Consider the following 23,705-nt stretch of genomic DNA (forward strand, 5'->3'; position numbering starts at 1 on the left):
ATGTTAATAAATTACTAAAAATAAATATATTTTAAAATTTATTCAAGCCATATCTCAGAAAATATTTTAAGTTTTGCATAAAAGAAAATATTTCTTGGAGATATCAATTAGACCTACAAATATATTTTTATTTCTTTTAAGTATACATTATGTTTGGGGTTGTGGCCCTTTTTTTTAGAAATTTGAGTTATCAGAATTCAAAAAGTCATGCACCAAAAGTAGCATAATTATATCCTTTTAGAAACTTTATACTATCAAATACAGTATTACTTTAAATAAAATAAAACAGGAAAACTTTAACTTTGTAAAGCCTAAAAGAAAATCAGTCTTTTTTAAACCAGTGAATACCCTGATTTTTAATCATTATACATATAAAACTTTAAAACTAATAAACTTTAACTAAATTTAAAATTAAAAAGACAAAAATTTGAGCAGTTCTACTGCAGCTGACATTTTTTTACTCATGGGTTTAGAAACTTAAAAAATTTTTACTATCCATAGTATACAAAATAGTTATTTTTAAGTAATAACTTTATTTCTAAGTGCTTATAAAAGTTTGAAGATAGATTAAAAAATATCTAAAGTAGTGGCTGTTGAACTTAAAAAGGTAGAACAAAGTTTTATTTATAGATGCTTGTAGTAAATAAAAAAAAATTATGGACTTAAAAACGTAAAGTCAATCTGTAGTTTTAACTTTGTATACTACCTTTTGATTTCTATACTGATCTTAAATTTTTATGTTTAAAAAAAGACTAAATTGCATTTGAAAAAAGATTAAGAATTAATCATGTGATTAAACATTAAACAGATTGTACATAAAGGTAACACATAGATAAAGGGCGGAAAATATAAATGAACATTTTGTCCTCAGCTAGCCGGAACACTATAATTTCATTTATTCACAAAAACATTTTAATTGTACAATTTCTTTTTAAATTTAATAAAATAATATTTATGTGTGACTTTATTTTTGCCTTTCACTTAAAATCTCACAGTGTAAGTTTCAAAATTTGTTCTAGCAAGCCAGATTTATATTCTTGTGGATCGAAGTTTTACCTTTTGCGGGCTGGGTTTCTTTCAAGTTTTGTAAACATTGACGGGCTGGTAATTCTCACTCAGGTAACCTGATCTTGGCTTGGCCGTACGTTGCCCTCCTTAATGTAGAAGCTATCTTATTTTACTTAACATGAAAATAAAATAAAATATTTACATTGTTTTCAAAGTATAAGATTAAGTAAGAACTCATTATTTAAACATGGGTTAGATTAGGACTCAATATATATATATATATATATACTTTATATAAGAGCTGCTTGCTAGATATGATCACCAATAAAAATATAAAGTTACAAATATTAACTCTTTAAAAACATTATTCTTTATGTACAATGGTATAACTATGTAGTATGGTATAATTATAAGTATGGTATATTTTAAATGCTATATTTAACTTAAAAATTATAAGCTATAGATAAAAAGTAGTTTACATGGGTCGGTGTCACTTTTGCACTAAGACACTTTTTTACGGCGTCATTTTTGTACGAGTGGTCACTTTCATTCGGGCAGTCACTTTTGCACAGCTCACTTATGTACAAGTAATCACTTTTATACGAGCAGTCACTTTTGCACAAGCAGTCACTTTTACACAAGCAGTATTTTCCACAGAGTCACTTTGCAACGTATTCACTCTAACCCTGAATCTAACCATAACTCTAACCCTGACTCTAACTATCCAAATCTCGTGGTGAAGCTTGTGTAAAAGTGATCCATGTCCAGTTTATATAAGTCTGAGTCTCTAAGTGTGCAAAGTTTTAAAAGACACAACTATTAAACGGTGGGCAGTAACAACAACTCAGTTCAGTTAATTTGATATTTGTTTGTACCTAATGATCTGCTCAGCAGTTAAACTTAGTCGTATCATTTAAAATAAACTAAACAGCAATATTGTTATAATGATGTTTATAAACACTATTTTAAAATTTTAAACAAAGACTTTTTAATCAACTAAAACTTTTACTGTGATTTTTAGCAGATAGAATTATAACATTATCAAAATTAATATTTTAAATAATTTTTATTCATAATACTTCCATATTTTAGTTTTAGGTTAATAAATATTGTGATGGTAGAATTTAACTACTTATCTTTAAATTAATCAAATATTATACAATTTATAAAAGTAACTTTAAAGTAAAAGTTTAAAGGTATTTTTGCAACATCTAAATTCTTATCGAAAATACTGAAACCGCAAAAAAGTTGTAAATTTTAAAGTAAAATGTATTTGATATATCTTTGTTCGGGCTACATTAAAGTTATTGTAAACAATAAAGTACATTACAGTTACATCCAGAAAATAAAGGAAAAACTTTTTTTTTCTTTACTTTAATTTTTTATTAAGTATAACAGCATCTTAGATAACACATTTATAGATTATCATATAAAAAACTAATGAAAAGTATAAGAGTATGTAAACATTTGGTTTTTATGCAGACTTCAATCAAATATTTAGTGAAGTTTTAACTCCAACGTTGAAGTATAGTGACATCACTACTTTTTTAAAGTTGAAGTTATAAAGTTTTTCGTAAGTAATTTGAAAAAACTTTCAAAGAAATTGTACAATCTATAAATAAATATGGACTTTAAAATGATAGAAAAATATTTCAGCTTTTAAACTTAAAACAAAGGAGAGTATCAAAGGAAATTATTGTATAAATAGTTTTAATATGTGTTACTGTAAATTATGTGTGTAATAATTTTAGACTTAGATAAAGCATAAATGTGTTATGTAGAATAAGTTAAGAAAATAAATGACAGCTATCAGTTTAGGTTTGTGAATTTTTCATCAGTAAAATAGGTAATTAAACATCATATATTTTAGTAATAGTATTAATTGTTAGACCAGCTTTGTTTAAGTACAGTAGTTGTTACAAGCAAAAACAATGTTTTTGATAAATAAATAATTAAATTATCCTAACTGATTTCTAACAGTTTTTTTTTAATCTGTGAAGCTTTAAAGCCAAAAAAATGTAAAACTGCCTTAAACTAATTAAGTTTATATATAATCGTTAAGTTAGTATTAAGCCTTATATGTTTGACTAATTAAAAAGTTTTTTAATGGAAGTTAAAAAAAGCATAGTTGTGTTAATTGATAAAGTTTGAAAATTTTAGAGAAAGTTTAAACAAAAGCAATAAAAGCCTTGAGCTTTAAAAGAAACCACAATAGTCATAACAATTTTACAAGACAATAACTCTGTTTTAGCCTGAAGCTACAATAAAAAAACTTTTAGAAAAGTTTTGCTATTCTGACTTGTCTTGGTAAGAATAAACCAGTATACTAGTTTATAGGTAAGTTACTACGGGAACGGATCAGAATAGCACAGTGTCACTTTAGCACCATTTTAGCACGGTGCGTCACTTTTGTACTGCTTTATTTGAGCACGGCTCATTTTAGCACCATGCGTCACTTATTGTATATTAGCACAAGTCATTTATTAGTCATAAATTAGCACAATGGGTCACTTGTGCACGGTGGGTCACTTTTGCACTGCGTCACATTAGCACGGTGGGTAACTTATTCATAGAGCGTTTATTTGACCGGCTTCAGTTTATCACTGAGCGACAATTTGCACGGTTTTTTTCTTCTATTTTTACTTGAAGCATCTTTTTTTTGGACTAAGCGTTATTTTGCACCAACCAAACCTTTTTAAATCTCATGTGAAAGTTTATCGACAATACATTTTTGATTATAAATATTTAGAACACTGTAATATATAAAACACGTGTTTAAAAACTAAATTGAAAAATTAAAAGTAGACATGCTTTAGACTCGTAAAAAGTCAAACCTAATTTACAACTTTATTTTTTAAGAAATATTTTAATGATTTTTATAATGTAGAACCAAGTTTTTTTGACAACGGTGTAAAAGTATGTATATCAAAGTTTAAAAAACAATTAAAACTAAAAATATTAAGCAAACACTACATACTTTAAACTTTTTCGAACATGTAACTAGTTTTACTTGTATAAATATTAAAACATTTTGTTTTTCTTAAAAAAGTACTAGATAATTTAAATAAAAAATGTTTTATTTCAAGCTTAATATTCCTAAAAATTAAGAGTGTTAATATTTATTTTTAAACAGTTGAATTGAAAGTTTCATAAATCCTCCTATTGAAAAGCTTTATTTAGTACAAAAACAACGCTCCGTGGAAAATTAATGCACCGTGCTAAAATGACACCTTGCTAAAGTGACGCATTGTGCCATTCTAAAATCCACCCAATTACAATTTTCTGAAAACAAACCCTCTGTAAATTGTATGGGATCTTAAAAATTTGACTTTCAAGATTCTGACAAAGTTTTTTTTGTATATGTAGTAATCTTATAAAACTATTTTTTATTGAACGAAAAAAAAAGCTCAAATATTTGGTCCAAGGACCTGGTGTACAAAAAAACCTTTTGGTTATCGAGTCATACACCAGGATACAGTTTAAAGTCATGTCCAGGACAAATAATCATCACAATAACATACTCTTCGTGTTTTTAGACAATTGGAAGAAAGTTAAAATTATAAACTTTTTGATTTTTTGTACTTTTTTATCATTTTTTGTTAATCTTAATTTTTTTTTGAGAAAATTAAGTAGTAACTCCCTAAAACTTTATTCAAAACGTCTAAAAATGTGTAGAATGTGTCACAAAATGACAAGTATAAAAATTTTCAGTCAAAAACTTGAAAGGTTGAACTTTTAAGGTTCCATATAATTTACATAGGGGTTGTTTTCAGAAAAAAAAAGTAATTAGCGTAACGGTGGTAAAAAATAAAAAGTTTATTTTACTTATGCTATATTTTAAAGTAATTTGATATGCACAAAAAGTTAAACTAAGCTTTACTATTTTTGAGAGGCAACAGATGCACCCTAACACACATGCGTTAAGAATCTTTGAAAAAAGTAGAATGAAAGCTGTCTTGAAAAATAAAACTCTTCATGTTAATTTCTAAAACAAGTCAAGTTAAGTAAACAATAGCATGATTTTAATGTGATTAATGCATACACAATAAAGTTTACTAAAAAAAAAACTGCAACTGCAAAAGAAACTAGAGCTTATAGTTTTTTTTAGTAATATTAAGAAGATGTTAAATATTACTAGCTTCAAAGAGGGTAACATCCGGCTCAAAACCTTGAAACACCAGCTTCACACAAGGTAAGCATTTTGGCATGTGTAGCTTATCGATGTCCTTACTGCATTTGAAATAAGTAAGTAAGTTTTAGTATTGTAAACAAAATATTCCCCAGCTCATGTTCTAGAGTTCTAGATAAAAGAAACTTAGGAAGGTTTTGAGAGTGTTATGGATAGACAGAGTAGATTATACAACAGTTATTTGGTTTCAGATAATAATACAAGGTTGAGTTTGTATTACAAGTAAATTAGCCAAATGTTTTTTTTTGATAACAAAAAATTCCATAACTTTTTATAAGAATCGGTACAATTGAAAGATATATTTGATTGTTCTGCAATCTCACATAGTTACATTGGTTTCAAAATTAAATCAGTAACACTCTTACAACGTGATAATTTTAAACTGTACTAATTAATTTTGTTACTAAAGAAATAAAAAACATTTGTTCTGTTACCACAAAGTTAAAAGTTTATATACATTAAGTTAAAAAAACAACTGTTACTATGTTAAAGTGTTGTCAATTTTTGTGTTTTTTAAACTCAAAGTATTTTTATTATTTATAAAAAACGATAACAAAGTGTGTTCGACCAAAAGACTAATACAAATACATTAGATTTGTTCACTATTTATATTAAGTGTGTAATACAACCTTTTAGTTTATAATACTGTTAAGTTTCTAAATTAAAAAAACATCCTTAAAGATAAATATTTAAAAAAGAATAAGAGTTTTAATAAAACTTATTGTACTTAAAAAAATTTAATTTTTTATATTTATATTAGAATGTTAGTTGAAGTTTCTGTAATATTAATAATATTTTTAAACAGCTATTTTCATATTTTTTGTTGTTACTACATAACTTCAGTCAGATGATAGTCGAAAGTGGTAATTTTTACTATTGCCATTCTTAGTACAAGTAAAAAGTATGCAGTTAGAGATTTTTAACTCAAAATAAATAAAAAATAAGATAGTTAAAATAACATACAATACACACATATATTTAACGTTCTTTGTATAGATAAAACAAAATACGACAATGCAGTATAAGATTAAAAAAGTTTTAAATAAAAAATAATATTTACTTTAGTTGCATAAAACTACACAATAATTAAAACTTTATTGTTAATAAAATTTGAAACACTAAAATATTTATAACTTTGAAAACAAACTAAACGTAAAGCAAAAATTCGTACACTGTTTTTAAGCTTATTCATTAGTAAGAGTAACAAAATACTGTGCAATTCAAATAATTAATTTGGCCATATAAGGTATTACGTTTTTTATGTGTATTTATATATGAATAACTTTTGAATTTATTAGAGATAATTAGTTTAAAAAATTTACCATATAAGTTGTTTACAAAAATAATTGCACACACTTATTTATCGTAGTATAAGTATTTAAAATGATATGCTTTAAGGTGTTTTAGTCTTTGTTTCAGTTTATGCGATATAAAACTACTATTTTACCAATGAAAAATGAAAAGATACATAAACAAAAATTTAGTTTTTTACTAAAATATTTTTTTCAATGCTTAAAGTTGTGCGAAAAATATCGAGAAGTTTATTATTTTAGAATGATCGACTTGAGAAGCTTTATGCAAATAAAAATAGCTATAATTTATATAATTAAAAGCTACGACTCGATGTTAAATAATAAAAAAAATATTTTTTTCAGCATAAATACATTATTAAACATGTCAAGTTATCCAGAAATTTCAAGGCAGATCGAGGAAATTAGCGACGACGAGTGTCATACAGACAGTTCTTTACAGAGTACAACTACCACGACCACGCCATTTAGATCCGTCATGGCACACCAGCAAACAGGTTTCTAATACTTTTATATGAAAAACAGTAGAAGCGTAAAATAATGTTTAATTCGGGCTTGCTATATCTAGCTTTTCAAAGTTAAATATTTTATTAAAGTTACGGATCTTTTCATTAAATATGCTACGACGACTTTGAACCTTTAAAACTCTAACAAGTTAAAAATTAGATTTAAAAGGTTTATAAAGTTATGGACAATATTTTAAATATTAGCACACAACTTTTAGGCGTTAATTAAAATATTTTGAAATAGATAGTTGATTGAAGAATAAAAGTTTTTATCAAAGAGCATAACAAAATCTAAATCTAACTACTGATACTTTTGAACTGGTTCATTGAAATATTTAAGAAAGTTAAAATTTTGTTTTTAAAATGTTTTTAAGTGAAATAATAAAAATGTTATCTATTGTATCTGATTAAACATACAACACTGAGCGTTTATTTGAAATAGATCTAAAAGAAATTTTCAGTATCTTCAGATTATTTTTAATTAGATATGAAATGCTTTGTGGTCTTGCATTTATATATACTTGTTTTCTTGTATTAATATTTTTTTAAATAATATTTTTTTAAATTCAGATTCTAATGTAATACTATTTTTTTGTTTCATTATTAGCTTTGCTAAAAACCAATTGTTGAAAAAATTACGACCTAAACAAAATTTGTTTTTAAAACATTTGTAAATGTTTTGATATTTGAAACATAGTAACTTTTTTAAACAAGCTAAGAAGAAATTAAAAAAAAAACCCAACATATAATTTTTATTTTTTTAATAGTATGCTTGGTAAAATAGTTTTCTTTCAAAAGTTCGTTAGTACTTAAACTAAACTAAACATTTTTTTTTCAAATAGAATCTATTGTAAATTAAATTTTTTACTATATAAAGAAGAACCTCTAATTGTTTTTTCAATGACCATAGTTATACTACTTTTTTTTTGTTTTAAAAACAAAACAGTTGATTAAATGATAAAACAGTCAAACTTTTCCTAATCTTGAGTTTTCACTACTGAACTAACTTAAACTTAAAATTTTAAAGTAGCATTTTACTTTACAGTGAAGCTGCCTTCGTCACCATCAAGAGACTTGCGCAGTCGTGATGCGAGCGATGTAGTCCGGAGGTCGGTCATAGCACAAATGAAGCTCGAGGCTCTACAAGACCCATGTTTTTTGCCTTTCAGATGGGATAGGGCTCCGCAGCCGTCCCAAAAGAAAACACACGTCGCAAAACCAAAAAACCACCGGCCTTATGAAAATTTCGAAAAGCGTGAAGTAGCAGCAAAAGAAAAAGTTAAAAGCAAAAGAAAATGGAAGTTCCACGCCTATGAGCCGCCAAGTTAGTTAAATTTTTATTAACACAGAAAACATACCTCGATATAAAGGTTGCGGTGATTCAAAAAAAAAGTTAATCTTTTTTCATATTTTTTACCATATAAGGCTTACAGAAATAGGTTTTTAAGAAACTTTATTAAACAGTAAAAGTGAGATTGAGTCCTCAACACAAAGTGCAGTTGAAGCCTTTCTTTAAAAAAGTGAAGTTCTACCCGACCATGAAGGAAGCGATAATCATTGGGATTAAGCTCGGTCTCTCAGTGGACCAAGTAAATATTGTTCTTTAACATTTGAGTTGAATATGAGTGTACATGCTTTGTTTTTAACTAATCGAACCTTCGTGTTAACGTTGACAACTTTAATGCGTCTCAGGTCAGAAACTGCCTGAAAACAAAGAGGGCGGAAATGTCACAGGACGATCCGGAGATGAAAAAAAAGTTCAAGAAGTATTTGCAGCAACAAAAGGAACGAGAGTTTGTTCAGGAGTTCCACAGTTTGGAGGACATTGCCGCTCTTCTTCAGGAAGACTAGTTTTACTTGCTCAACTTTTTTTTTAGTTTGAAGTATTTCTGGCTTACTAAAGTTCCACAGAGGTATTTATTTTATTCAAAAAGTTTTTAACCTCGCTAATTTTATAAGAAAAATTAACATTGAAGACTTTTTATTCCTGATTAAGTTAGGATTAGCCAAAAATAGTTTTACAAGTTTTAGTTTTTTTATGATAAATTTGTAATATTTTACAAGTAAAAACTTTTCAAATTTCTAAGTTTTATTTGATTAACATTTTTTTTTGTTTTGAGTATTAATAGTAATAACTTTATACTTACTGATTTCTTTATCAAATTTTAGTTACTTTTTATATTGTTTTTGTAATGTAAAGTACATTTTTTATATTTCGTAAAACATATTTTATCGCTTTTGTCGTTTTCAAATACAAACTGATTAAAATAATTTGCTGACTTTTACCTTGTACATCGTTTACATGTGTCTCCTGTTTTTTACAATACAGCAGGGTTTCCCAAAGTGTCCTGGCGGCCATGAGCAGCAAAAGGGGGGGGGGGGGGTGAGGGGGTATGAGCAGTGAAGGAGCCATAGGGGGGCCATGAGATCATAATTTGAAACTTTCATTAGATATTCTGGAGTTGCAGATGAAGGGCAAAGAAGAAAGTCTTTGGTGTTTTTAAGTGGTAGTTTTTTGAGTAATAATGTTGAAGGGGGCCAGAGCTTTTTTGATTTTTTTGAAAGAGACCATATGATTTTTTTTTGTGAAACCCTACAATACAGCATACCATCTAAGAGCACTACATACTTTAATACATAACAGTTTAAAAAAACTTTCTTAACTAAGTTGAATGTCAGCTGTACTGTATTTGAGTTTTAGTAAACTTTGTCTACTACTGAGGTGATGCCATTTAAAGGGTCATTGCAATTAAATTCACATATCATTAAAACTAGCTGTGGAGAAGGATTTTATTAAAAACTATTTTTACTTGAAAACATTTGATTTTCATAATTAGAAGTATATATTGAAATTTTTTTTTTTTAAGTTGTGAGTAAATAAATCAATTTTTTTAAATAAAAAATAAATTGTTTTCACTCTTTTTATCCTTAATCTGGTAGACATTCACATACTGAGAGAAAACTACACGTGTGGACCATATTGATGAGCATAATAGTCCTGGATAACACATTAAATCGTATCCGTGGTGTAAAACTTAATAACCGAAAGGTTTTTTCGTTCACCAGATCCTCAGAGACCAAACCTATTAAGCGCTTTTTTGTTGTTCAACAAACATCATATTTTATGAGAAACTTTAAGGTTGTAGATTCATATTTCACTATACAAAAGTCTTCCTATTGAGCTGTTTTTTAATTGAAAAAGGTTTTTTGTTTAAACTACAGCAATTTACAGATTTAAGCTTTAAAATTAAAAAAATATTAAAATACATAAAGTGAATGTGTTCTTTTAAAACATTAAAAAACATACATATACTAAACATATAGAAGCTGTTTTAACAACAAAACTATTAATAAAATAGGATTTAAATTACTATTTTAGTTTAAAACCGAACAATTTTAAATAGAAAAATAACATATTTTAAAAAAGTCTTTAAGTCTGGTAAAGTTTGTTAAAAAATAAATCGTAAAGACATCAGTTGATACTTTCTTCCTCTTTATTAAAATTTGACTTTTAAAACGATTTTGAAATATTGATTCTATATAAAATATATTACTTTTTTTTCAGCACGACTTGGGCCCATTGTGAGTAAATAAGTAAAGTATTTAGAGTAATATAATAAAATATGATTAAGACTATAAGTTAATCGTTGAAAGGAATTTTTTGCAAAAAAAATATTTTTAAAGTTAACTAAAATTTAATATAATGTGTTAAAAGACAATATTTACAGAATTTATTGAAACTAACTGAACTTTTAAAAGTTAAATTAAATATTAAAAAAATTGTGTGAACTTAAGCAAAATGTGTAATAAAATAATAAATTTAATTAAATGAATAACAAATAAAACGTTAATTGAATTTAACTACACAAGAGGTTTAAACAAGAAAAATCACGAAATTTGATTTAAAAAATGATCACCAGCATCTTAGAAGTTGAACTATCCCGATGTAGTCTTCAACTGAAAATTATGTTTTACATAAAATAATAATTTTATTATTTAGTTAATCGTTTATTAGTTAAAACAAAATTATAAAGATTAAAATACATGATAAAAAATCTAAAAAGACCTTTTTGTGTAGTATTATTAGAAGTAGTTCCGAGATAAACTAAAAATATATAAAAAAATAAAATAAATAAGCAAAAAACTTAAGTGTTTATAGTTTTTAGTACTTTTTTAAAATTAAATCATTTTATTATAATATTTAAGAAGGCTGGTCACAAAGTGGTACAAAATAGATTTTATGTTACTATTTCGGTATATATTACAAAAATTCCTTAATTATATTCTGTTTGTAGAAATATATTTTATTTAAGAATTATATTTTTTATATTAAACCTAAAGACTAATTACTTCAATAGATTATAAAAGCAAACTTAATATTCTACGCTTTTTTAAAACGTAATAAAAAGATTTAAGTTTTTTTTAATAGAAATAATATACAAACTGATTCTTTTAAATAAATATTTAAAAAAAGTTTACTTCAATGTGCAGTTTTATAAAGAAACTAACTTACTACTTAATGTCAAAAAATTTTATAAAAAGAAAAATCAAAACAAGACGCAGAGACTACTCAGAATCCTCATTTGTGTTATTTCGTAAACTAAATGTATCTAAAAGTAATTATATTTTTGAAGCTCTTTGTATATCTTAAAGCATTCAAAATACAAATAAAAAACGAAGAGAAAATCAAAATATTAAAAATATAAAACTAAGGACTAAAAGTATAAGAAAGCTTTGTAGTATTTGTAAAATATAATATAAGTACACCTGGAGCAAATTTGCTTTCATTGCTGTTTAGTAAATAAGTATCAAAATATTTTGCAATAAAACTATAAAGCCTAGTTACAAAGACTTTTAAATACTTTATTCATCTGATTAAATAATTCACTTTTAAATGAGCAATCCGTATCATTAAAAAATACACTTTGTAGGCCATGAAAACTGTTTACTCGTTAAAAAAACTTGATAAATGAAACAAGATTCAAACAAACCTTCATCCGGATTGAGAAGTCCCCTTCTTATCATGAAATCGAGAGTTACTGCAGCGCTGTTCGGTTTGAAATTTCCACCAACTAACAGCTCTAACACCTACCATTAAAACTAACTTACATATTTTTTGATTTAGTTTAAAACAGTTTTGAACAAAATTTTAATTAAAATATTGGTAATTTTTGAATAAAAAAATAGTACATTAGCAGGGAAAGAAGAATATAAATTAACAACTAGAAAACAAGTTACAATATGCTCAAGCACGTGCTTCAATAACATTACTATTTATAACAAATTTTACGCTGTATTTTTATACCCAAAAGTTTATATTAGAACAACACACAATACTGCAATTAAGTTTAGAATTTTACTTTATCATCTAGTTCTAGTATGTTTGTAAGTTCTATTTTTTTAGCTGACATCATTGGTAACATAATTAAGTATTTTAAAAACTCAATTATCTAAATTAATTTTTAATATACATACACTCTTATTTCGCCTTAACCACGTCAGGGTTGCCAAAGGTTTTCTTATTTTTTTCCAGGTTAAATTTTTTTGGTACATTATTAGTATAAAATAAACTCAAGTTAAAAAAAACTGTCTTAAATAGTATAACAACATTGAAAAGATACTGTAAACCTACTTTGCATGTGTTTTTTTTGTGAATAAAAATTTTAATGTTATTTTTTGAAATCTATATGTTAGATTTTTCGTATCTATATATGTATATGCAAAAATAGTCTAAAATACCGGGGTATAATAGATTTTTTGTCTAAACTGCCAAGTTCCAGGCTTTTCCAGGTATTTTGGCAACCCTGCCAAGTTAATAACATGTCTCATGAAGTTTTTAAAAAACTATAGATATTTCAAAAAAAAAGCCCGCCTTTTGCATTGGGATCAACTCAAACTTTTCAACTTCTCCGTCAACAGCGGTTGGTTGAAAGTCCTCAGGAACTTCGAGGTCGAAGCAGTACTGACATTCAGGCTTCACACCTCGCTCGATGTGCTGGGTGTAGCTGAAATAAAACACTAAAAAATATTTTCAACTTAGTTTTGATGTTATTGATATGAGGGAAAACAATAGTTTTAATATTTTTTAACTGCAAGCATTTTTAACCTAAATTGTAGATTTTTCGTTGCCCTCTTGTAAAGTATATGCTTATACACAGCTACAAATCTTGGCTGCTATGACTGCAAGAGACTTTTTTATAAAATAGTAAGTAATTAAAAAACAACTAACAAATTAAAAAAAAAAAGAATAATTTTGTTTATATATTTTTTCAAAATTTATAATAAAAACTATTTAAGTACTTCTTTTATTTATAAAATTAAAACCAAATGTTAAATTACAAACCACTAAATATTTTGTTAACAAAAAAACATAAAAGGCAAGCCAAAGCCATTGTATTAATTTTTTTTAAATCATTTATATTAGTTTTATTAACAACTTTCTATTTCAACTGTATTTTACTGAACAAACTTTACTGTCTAGAATTTATCTTGACAACTTGTAATAATACTAACACTTATATACTAATAGAAAAAAAAAATCAGGTCAGTGTTTAAAAAAATTCTTAACAGTCACACGATTAGTAGTTGGTACAAACTACAAAACTATACAAGAAGCAAAGTAAAATACTAACAACGATAAAACACTAACATTGTAATAACCAACACTAAAAAACTACTAAAACAAACTTAATGGTTCCGACGGGCAACGCCTTCCTGGCCAGGTGTTCAGGTATGCCCGCCTCCTCATTGCACTCCTTGACCATGGTGTCGGTTATTTTGTACCCGGACGAGATGCCACCCGCCACCATGTTGTCCAGCATTCCCGGGTAAGTCGGCTTGCTCTTCGACCTGTTGGTTGGTTAAATAAATTTAACTTGAATAAATTATATTAAAATATAAGACTATTTTACTTTATGTTCAGAATACTTTTATCTACTTCTTCACTACTTTTGTTTTCAAATTAATAATTTAACATCTTTAAATTAAAAATTAGAATATATTAAACATATTTAATGCTCAACATTACTACTTTGTATTAAATGGTTAAGTATAGAGTTATAACTCATTATTTTGTAAAACTTAAGTATGTAAAGCAGGAATTGGAAACATACGGCTGTCAAGCATATTAATTCAACTGGAAATTAAAAAAAAACAAAAATTCAAAACTTCAAGCTAATCTTTTGCTAATAAAGATCTTAGCGAAACAAGTTCGCTGGAATGTATAATAAAATAATTTGCTCAGTTCTATCTCTCTATTGAACTGACATATGTTTCTGTGTGTTAAACATATTTTAACGGAGTTCTGTAAAAATATAAATACTGCAAGGAAAGAGTAGAAGGTAAAGTAGGTGAGTATCTGTATTTACTAAAAGTAAGCATAATTACTATAGATTGATAATTAATTTCAGATATAATACATGTTTTATAGTCCGACTGTTATAAATTTAGAAAAAAAACTATTAATTTTAAATTCACTAACTAACACTTTTTTTCTAAATTTATAAATGTCGGATTATATAACAAATATAGATCGCAAAATAAAAAACTAGCTGCAGTCACTAAAAACTAGACAAATTCAATTTGAACAAGTTTTGAAGATAATATACACAGACTATTTTTACCTAGAAGTAGAACTGAACTACACATTTTTCTAAAACTAATAACATGTTTGCCATTTACAAATGCTAAGAAAACATCTGAGTACCTGAGTTAGATAACCTTAATTAGCTTATATAAAAGAAAAAACTATTTAGTAAACTTTAACATATAATTACTGTTTATAAGCTTAAAAATTACATAGCTAAGTGTTTTATTATTAAAAAACCTTTTAAAAATAAATAACATGAGTTATCCCGAGGAGGCTGAGTGTGTGGCAACCCTGTTATTAACAAAAAAATACTAAAGTTTAAACAACTATCAGTGATAGTTTTTAGAAAGTGGCTGATAATAATCATTTTTTAATTTAGAACTACCTTGATCTAAGTCTGGGTTTCCCAAAGTAGGCCAAGTGGCCCCCTTGGGGGCTATAATAGAAGTTTAGGGAGCCATGAGGTCATAATTTGAAACTTACACTGGATATTCTGGAGTTGATGATGATGAGCAAAAAAAGGTCTTGACATTTTTAATGGTAGTTTTATTTAAAGTGTTGTCGGAGGGGGCCACAGCTTTTTTATTTTTTTTAAAGAGGGCCTTTTGAAAAAAGTTTGGAAAACCATGATCTAAGTGATATTACTTGAGTAACCTAAGTGACACATATACAAGTTACAGAATTTTTAGTTGTTCAATTTTGTAAACTTTATTTTTGTAAAAAACTATAAAAATTGTTAAGTAATTAGATTAAAGATAACTTTAAAGAAAATCAACCTGTCTAAAGCAGGCTTAGTTTTTGAAATATTCTGTCTTAAAACTCGAAAATCGGATAGAGTGGCAGCCCGGTAACAATTTAGCTTTTAAACATACTATCAAAAAAAAGAAAAAATATTTTTAACAAAACTTGAAAAGCTAATTTCTACTGTACAAATGGAAATTGTTTAAAAAACTACGAAATCACTTAAAATGAACAATTGAAATATCGAACTATTGAAAATTTAACGTAAATACTTGCTAATAGTCCTAGCGAAACAAGTTAAACGGAATATATAATAATAATAAGTTAAAACTCTACTCTTTCTTTAGCATGTTTTGTGTGTAACAATTTAACAAACTTTAACGGAGCTCTGTAAAATAATACTGTATTAAAACATAATATTGTGACACAATTATTAAATATATTTTTTCGAATGTATAACTACGGTTTAGTCTTATGAATCAGTACTTCTACAAATTTCATGTGAGTGCTTTATATTTTGATTTTTCATTTTGTTTTATAATTTACTTTACTTTATCATAGTTTAGATTTAATAATTACAAACATTATATAGTTTTATTATAGTCGGATTTAACATTATGTATTGTATCTATCATTAATCATTAATCTACAATAATCGACAGTATTTACTCTTTTTTTAAATTACCACATTTACACACCTACTTTAGCTATTAACTTGTTAACACACAGAAACATGTGTTAGTTTAATTAAGAATGAGTATTGTTTATATTTTTTATTACTAAAATAAATAACTGATGTTACTTTAACAAAATGAAAAAAAAAACTGCTTAGCTATCAAAACTTAATTTAACAGCTTGTAAAAAAACCTGGTAGCAATCCAGAGGCAGAGACCAAGCTTTGAATGGTTGACGAACCCGTTCATGTGAGTTCCGTAGCCCTTCACTCCCAAAACTGGACATGCTGCTCGCTCCAAATCAAACAATGGGCTGCTACTTGAATCACTTGAGATGCTGTAGCACTACGAAATTAGATATTCTATCAGAAAAAAAAAGTGAATTTAAAGTTGTATTTTATTTTTATTTTAGATTGTTATACAGACAGAAAATCAATTACCAGTTTTTTTTATTAAACTCAAGGGCAATCATTGAAGTGCCCAAAACTACTTTTAATAAAGTTATTCATACTTTTTTATAATCAAATATTTTTCGAAGTTTACAAGGTTTAGATTATAACTTAACATTGAATTTTTAAACATGAAGAGCAATACGATTTAAGGTAACTTATGTTCTTCTGCACCAACCTTCTAAATAATATCACGGGACAAAACGTGAATAATGTTAAAAAAAATTATCACAATTATTATTGAAAGTTTAGAGTTAAAAACAGATTTCGTTTTACTCAGCTTAAAAAACAATTTTTTTTGTTAAATTCTAAACATTTTAAATTATATTATATCTTTAAATTAGAAAAACTTTAGTGTGCACCAAGAAGGTTATTTTTCAAAATGTGCACTTAAGTTCAGTAAAATGGTTAGAACTTATTTACAGTGCAAGGAAATACCGATAAGTTGTTAAAATACTTCTGAATAGATGAATAATATATCTTACTTACTGAGATTTTAAAACTAATTTGTATAATTCCTAACAAGTTTTTATATATTAACAAAAATTTAATGAAATTAATTTACAAATAAGGTTTGTTAAATTACATTAGATTTTTTTTATCAGAATGTTTTTCTTTAGTAGTTTACAAAGCACAGTTCCTAAAATTTTTGAAAACCACAGCTCTAAAAGTTTAATTAGAAAAGGGGTCTCGTTAAAGACTTCTTTAGTCTCGTTAAATATTTAAATGAATTACATAAATTACAATTTTTAAAATACTTATAACAAATAAAATTTATTAATTAAGAAATTTAGAAATGTATAACTATAATAAAAAATTGAGTTTTGTAATTTTATTTAGTATCATAATTTTTACTGCAAAAAAAAAGAAACTTTTATTTTCAATTATTAAAATAAAAATAAGATATAAAATATTATTTTGTCATTAGGTAAAATAACAGTGCTAACTTAAATTTAGTTCAAAAAAAGTATGAATCACCACTAATTATTTTTATCAATCAATGATTTAAAATATGTTTCAAGCTAAATGGTAATTTGTAAACTATTATATACAAGAGTAAAACAGCTTAATACAGTATTTTTGATTGATAGAAATAGTTAAAGCATTTTAAAAACTACACAACTTATTTTAAAAGACATAGTTTTTAAAGAACAATTACTTTAAACATTACAAAACTAAACATTAAATAAAACATTTTAACATTTTTCTGGCAGAAAGTAAAAGATAAAGTTTTTCTTAAGAAATTAAAAATTTGAAATTATAAAAAATTATATAAAAAACAAAAAAATTATTAATAGACTTATTAACTTCGTTTCTCCACCCTTTTAAAGCAATATGTTTGTCCTGCTTGTTTTTCTTCAAGTCTTCAATAACTCTACATATCACTTTAGTTCTCGATTTAAAATCACTATAGCAACCTTTCAACTCAACTTTATCTTGATACGCATCAAATACATCTGGGAAACACTTCAAGTCATCGGCTACATGAGGTAGTAGAATTCCAATATTTTTACCTTCTACTACAAGAGGTATCCATGGCGTTTCTGTTTGTTTATAAAATGTGAATAAATTTTTTAGTTTTTAGTAGATTTTTGTTACATTCAAACCAATATTAAAAAAGTCTCTATATAAGAGGTTATTTAAATAAATTCATAAAAAAATGAGTATTAATTACAATTAAAAACAATTTTGTTATATTGGTCGACAAACAATTTGAGTTGTCAAATGTTAACACATAGGGTGAAAAGCTAAGTTAAGTCTAAAAAAATCATTCTAAAAAGCTTTAATGTAAGTTTAGAATTTAAATCTACCACAATTAAATAAATGTTGTTTTATTTAAAGTACTTTGAACATTTTATACAACACTGAATTATTCTATAATAATATATTTCCTTATTTCTTTACAGTGCAAAATAAAAATTAAATAAATGAAATACTTAAATTTAAAAACTATGATTACCTGATTTGTTAAAGCTATTTAAACTTTGAAGCAGCTTCTTTATTTCTTTACACCAAACACTACTAGTTGATAAAAAGTTTGTCATTAGATATTTTTAGTTGATTATCTAGAAATAAAACTTAGTAAATTTATTTAGTAGTAACATTTGTTTATTTAAATGGTAATAGTTTGAAACACTTTTTATTTTACCAATAAATTTTATTTTATTACAGTACACCAAAAAATTTAACATTTTTAAAGTGCTTCATTAAAAGTCAAAACTAAAAGTTATATTTAGTAAACAAGTAAAAGTAAAGTTTTAAAGATTGGTAAACTAGTTAACTTCTTTTCTTACATGATTTATTAGTGTTTAAGTACCAATATTAGTCTAAACTAATAAAGGATTGAAATTTTTTAAAGAAAAAAATAGTTTTAGTTTAAGGCTAAAATTTTGAAAAATAAATACGAACAGTAATTTTAAATTAAAAGTAATTTTAATTTAAATTGTTCAGTTCATTATAAAATTAAAATAATTATACAAGTTTTATTTATAAAGAAAACATAACACTTTGTTGGAAAATATTGTATTAAATCAATATGACAAAGGTTTACATTTACAAAAAACAATTTTAAATATTAAAAAAATCAATAGTTAGAGTTAGTGACAAACAATGTATTGTTAAAAGTACACAAGAAAGATAACAATTTCAAGGTGATTTATTTATTTGAATAATAAATATTTTTAACTTATCATACATTTTTGGTGAAAAAAAAATGTCATTATTTATTAAGAGATAGGAAAATAATATGAAATTGACATAATTTAGTCAATTTATTATATTAGAGACATGTTGTAACAGTGTCATGATAGTTATATTTGTTCAAATGATTTTAAACAGCATTTTATATTTTATTTGTGCCTGAAATTAAAATTAAAGTACTTCTATAAAAATTAAGAGACTATTTTATATTTAACACAAGCTTTAATTTAAATATGTTAAAGGACAATAGCTTATCACTAACAAAACATTTTTACTTTTTTGTTTCTTAAATTCTAAGTTTTGGTCTAGTTTCAATTGTTGAAGTTAATTTTGCTGAGGGATATGATCTCTACAGTTTCCCCACATTATAAAATTCCAATGCTAAATTTTTTAACTACTTAGTGTTTTCTAATTTAAACAACATTAAGGGTTATAACATTTTTAGAAACTAAAACTTTAATCATTGAAGAGGCAATAAATATGACATAATAAAATTCATTTGTTCAACCTTTTAAAATGTTATAAAATTACAATACTAAAAATCTTTCACTATCAGATTAAGCTACAAAGTTTTCTTAGTTTTAGAAAGTACTTTTTAAGTTTATTCAAAACATAATTTAATCAAAGCTTTTATTTAAAGTCTTAGTACTTATTTTAACTTAACAGAAACTATTTGCAGAATACAACTTTTTAAACTTACTCTTTTTAAACTTACCTTAATACAAAAAAATAGATCAAGTTTATCACATTTAACAGTATAACTATAATTGAAATGCTTTTGTCAACAAAAACTTTAAAAATTGGATATGTACATCAAGTTGAAGATAGAAGGATATACAAAGAAACTTTCTCCAGAGATCCCACTTCTCTTAAGTGTAATATTTTTGCCCCATCTAATCAGGGAGTATGAAAGCAGGTCAGGATAGAGTTGAAAATTAGTGTAAAAAGATTTAGAATAATTTTTAGAAACATCCAAAAGTGAAGAAATTAATTGCATACTGCATTTAGAGATGACTAAATATCAAAACTTTTAATAACAAACACAGAAAATTAATAAATAAAAACCAACCTACCAAAAAAATCAACTATATAACAGCACTGTGACAAAAAGTTTCAGTCCATAATCATTTGTGATTAAAGGAAGCCTACTACTACCATGATTTTAAGTAAATTTATAAGTACAACTTATAAAAAAAAACACTGAACATAGCATTTTGTTTATTTTAATTTAAGGGTTGTTTAAAGTTTTAGCTCATAAAATAAAAATTTGATGTTTAACTTAATTTCAAATAAAATTCCTTGTTAGGCAACTTACCATATTTACAAGTTTATATTTTCTGAGTCAGTTTTATAGTTTTTTTAAGTTTTACTGTTTGTTAACTTGAAGTTTAAAGTTATCAAATAAAATGCTTTCCTTTTTTAGGTAAATTCCAACAAGTGAAAAAGATGACAACTAGTTATAACAAGGCTACACAAATTTTATCAATTTAAAAGAAACGTTAAGGTTATAGTGTAATTAATTTATCATAAAAATAGTTTTATTTATAAAATTAACAAAGACATTAAGAATTCATACAACAAACAAATATTGTATAATCATGGTATATTGATCAATAGTGCAAAACTAATACACTTATTAACAATGTAACTGAATTTTTTTTAAAGAATACTTTAGTTTTATTTAAGTGCTGACAAGCTCTTTGAGCAATACTTAGTTTGCTATATAACTTTTGAAAATAAATATACATCAGATATTGAATAAGTTTGTTATATTTTTTGAAATTTCGGAAATAAATTTAATTTTTTTTTAGTTGAACTAAAGCAAATATCTTGTTTACCTGTGTTTTTCTAAGCTTGTACAAAAGCACTCAAAATGTTTTTCTAATTGACTTATATGCTTAAGAATAACGTAACTAAAGTTTCTTTTTGTTTAGGTTTTCTAAATACCCTTTGAAAAAAATGTAATTTATTTTTTAGGTTAAATTTAAAAAAATTATTCGAAAGTTTCGTCTAAAAAACCATAATAACTAGATTTTTATTACGATTAAATAATAACTTTATCATATGTTTGTGTTGATATTTTTCTTTCATTTAGTATTTAAATATGCGCCAAAATGTATTAAATAAATGGTTTTGTCATTTAGTTCATAAAATATTAATAATTTTACGAAAACAATTATATTAAGTTTAAATTCACTACTTATTACTGAGATTTAAATTTCAAACAGTTATATCTAATAAAAATATCCAAAAATGATTGAATCAAACGAAAACAGTAAAACAAAAATGCATTTTATTTGTTGAATAAATTTTCTGCACAAAGTAAAGTAGCTAGTACCCTTTTTGGAAACAACACTTTAAAAGGATATCAATCACAGACAAAAAAATCGTTTTGTAATAAGCTTTATATGTTTAACTTTATTCTCATAAAAAATGTTGTTTCAAAAATTTTTGTATTAAACCAGTTTATTTGAGTTTTTAAATAAACTTTATAACTTAAGCTTCTAAGCAAGGATGTATCAAAACAATTTAGAATGTTTAAATGTGCCTAATGCACAAATAGTAAACTTGTTTTCTAATCACAAGAAGTCGTTTAACTCGTTTCCTGTTTCCTGTTCGCCTCCTAAAAAACTGGAAAAAACGTATTAAAAAGCGATTAAATATAATTTTCTATTATAGTATTTTACAAAAAACTGATATCTATTAGTTAACCTTATGTATCAAGTTAAGTTAAGATTTTCTTAGCAAAAATGACGTAGTTTATTTGTTTATTATTTAGTCAAAAAAAACTTTGTCCTTAACCAAACGTAAAAGGTATCGTCGATAACCAAAAGGCTTTTGTGCACCACGACCAAATATTTTGATTCCCTTTTTTGTCGTTTAATAAACAATTTATATACTATATAAAAGTTTTATATTTACGTAAGCGATCACATTTGAAAAGATAACTTTTGATTTAAAGTTAGCCGGTAAGAATCGTTTTAAAAAACTATTATAAAATGCTTTTCCACCTCCAAGGGTTTCTCTTTGTTATAGGAACCTATTGACTAATTCGCATATTGTTTTTATTTTTACACATTATAAAAACTGTAGTTTTACAATTATTTTTTAGTCAAGGTGTAAAACTATTGTTCACGTCTGCTACTAATTTGTTTTTAATAGTTTTTTTTAAGTTTGATGTGTAGATAAATTAGTTTACTTGAATCTGTTTGACTAAAATACTTATTTTCATATCATTGAGTATGTTTTTCTATTACTAAGAGAAGTTAATTACTAATTTTAATAAGTACTTTGTTTTTAATTTTTTGTGTATAAAAATTTTTGTTATACATGTTAGCTTCACAATGTACGGCAAAACTTTCATATTGTCAATATTTTGAGACTTATGTTGGAATTGTAATTATGAACTAAAAATCTAAGAACTGAACTACTTGAGGTAATTTTGAATTTCGTTTTACTGTTTTTTTTTAAGTTTAAGTAATTTAATGTACCTGATGTAGTTTAAGAAAATTATGTCGTTTTTAAAGTGTACTATTAAACGCTATTACAAAAAAAACGTATAACACTACTATAATAAATATCTTACTCTTACGTTCAATCAGCACCATTATATACTATTTTGTTAGTTTTATTAAACAAATTTGTACATTAGTTCAATAATTTCGTATTAAGTAGATTTAAAAATAAACTTTTACCACAGTTTAGAACACAAATATTAATAAAAATACAAAAGCTTGATAAAGTAAAAATGTTTTCCTAGCTATATCAGATTGGCAACAAGACAACTAAGAAAAAAGATTTAGTGTTTTAATTACTAACATATTTCGATGGCAAAAAAAAAAGACAAAATATTGCTACTCAAATGTACTGATTTAAATTTTTAAACAATTTCATATGCAGTAATAAAAAGTAGGAAATTATTTAACAACTGTGTTCTAACTACTATTTAAAAAAAATGTAAACAAACATTTGTTTTAACACTGTACACCAGGAAAAAAAAAGTTTTACCAGGATTTAGATAAAAGTTTTATCAACTACCAGTCTTTTTTTAAAACTTACGATGTTTGAGTCACAAAAAGGTATTTTTTTTTAATACTTTTGCTAAACATGATTTCTTTCCAAATTAACTGTAGTATATATTACAAATAAGATTTATATAAATGGTAAAAAAATTAAGGAAGTTTCTTTGAGTACCTAATTAACTAATAATATAAAATAATTCAGTTTTTCTGAAGGCATTTGGCAAGAGTTATTTTGTTTAATTTGTTTTTGGAATTCAAAATGTTGTTTTTTAGTAAAAAATTTCCAACAGCTGTATACAACACTTAAACTAATTAAGTTATGTATCGCTAAGGAATTTTAAGTGTTAAATAATATATCATGTTATTAACGCAATACAAAATATTTACTTAACATTCAGCTGTAAGGTGTTTTGAAAATTTTATTATGAAAAAGCATATAAACACGTGCAGTAAAATAAAATGTTGCAGTTTTAGTTAGAAGTTATCTAGTTTTAACAAGAATGCTTATTGACTCATGT

General features: G+C 25.3%; 1 protein-coding gene across 1 annotated transcript; it reads right to left on the bottom strand.

The window, feature by feature from the left end:
- Positions 1 to 10,804: 10,804 nt before the first annotated feature.
- LOC145829471 (uncharacterized) lies at positions 10,805 to 18,533 on the bottom strand. Its single transcript, XM_082937274.1, has 7 exons — positions 18,426 to 18,533; positions 17,774 to 18,009; positions 16,210 to 16,361; positions 13,701 to 13,862; positions 12,886 to 13,018; positions 12,005 to 12,101; positions 10,805 to 10,970 (listed from the first exon to the last, which is right to left on the bottom strand). The coding sequence occupies exons 1-7, from the start codon at positions 18,508 to 18,510 to the stop codon at positions 10,927 to 10,929; spliced, it is 909 nt and encodes a 302-aa protein (XP_082793400.1). The 5' UTR covers positions 18,511 to 18,533; the 3' UTR covers positions 10,805 to 10,926.
- Between the last annotated feature and the right edge of the window lie 5,172 nt (positions 18,534 to 23,705).

Source organism: Thalia democratica, chromosome 2 (genome assembly GCF_965202585.1).
Source record: "Thalia democratica chromosome 2, ktThaDemo2.hap1.1, whole genome shotgun sequence".
NCBI classification, from domain to species: domain Eukaryota; kingdom Metazoa; phylum Chordata; class Thaliacea; order Salpida; family Salpidae; genus Thalia; species Thalia democratica.

Excerpts from the sequence above, each read along its gene's own strand:
- LOC145829471 (XM_082937274.1), bottom strand. The coding sequence starts at position 18,510 with ATGACAAACTTTTTATCAACTAGTAGTGTTTGGTGTAAAGAAATAAAG. Across the intron at positions 13,863-16,209 it reads TGCCTCTGGATTGCTACCAG|GTCGAAGAGCAAGCCGACTT; the intron begins GTTTTTTTACAA and ends ACCAACCAACAG. Across the intron at positions 10,971-12,004 it reads ACTTCTCAATCCGGATGAAG|TTGAAGACTACATCGGGATA; the intron begins GTTTGTTTGAAT and ends CATAATTTTCAG.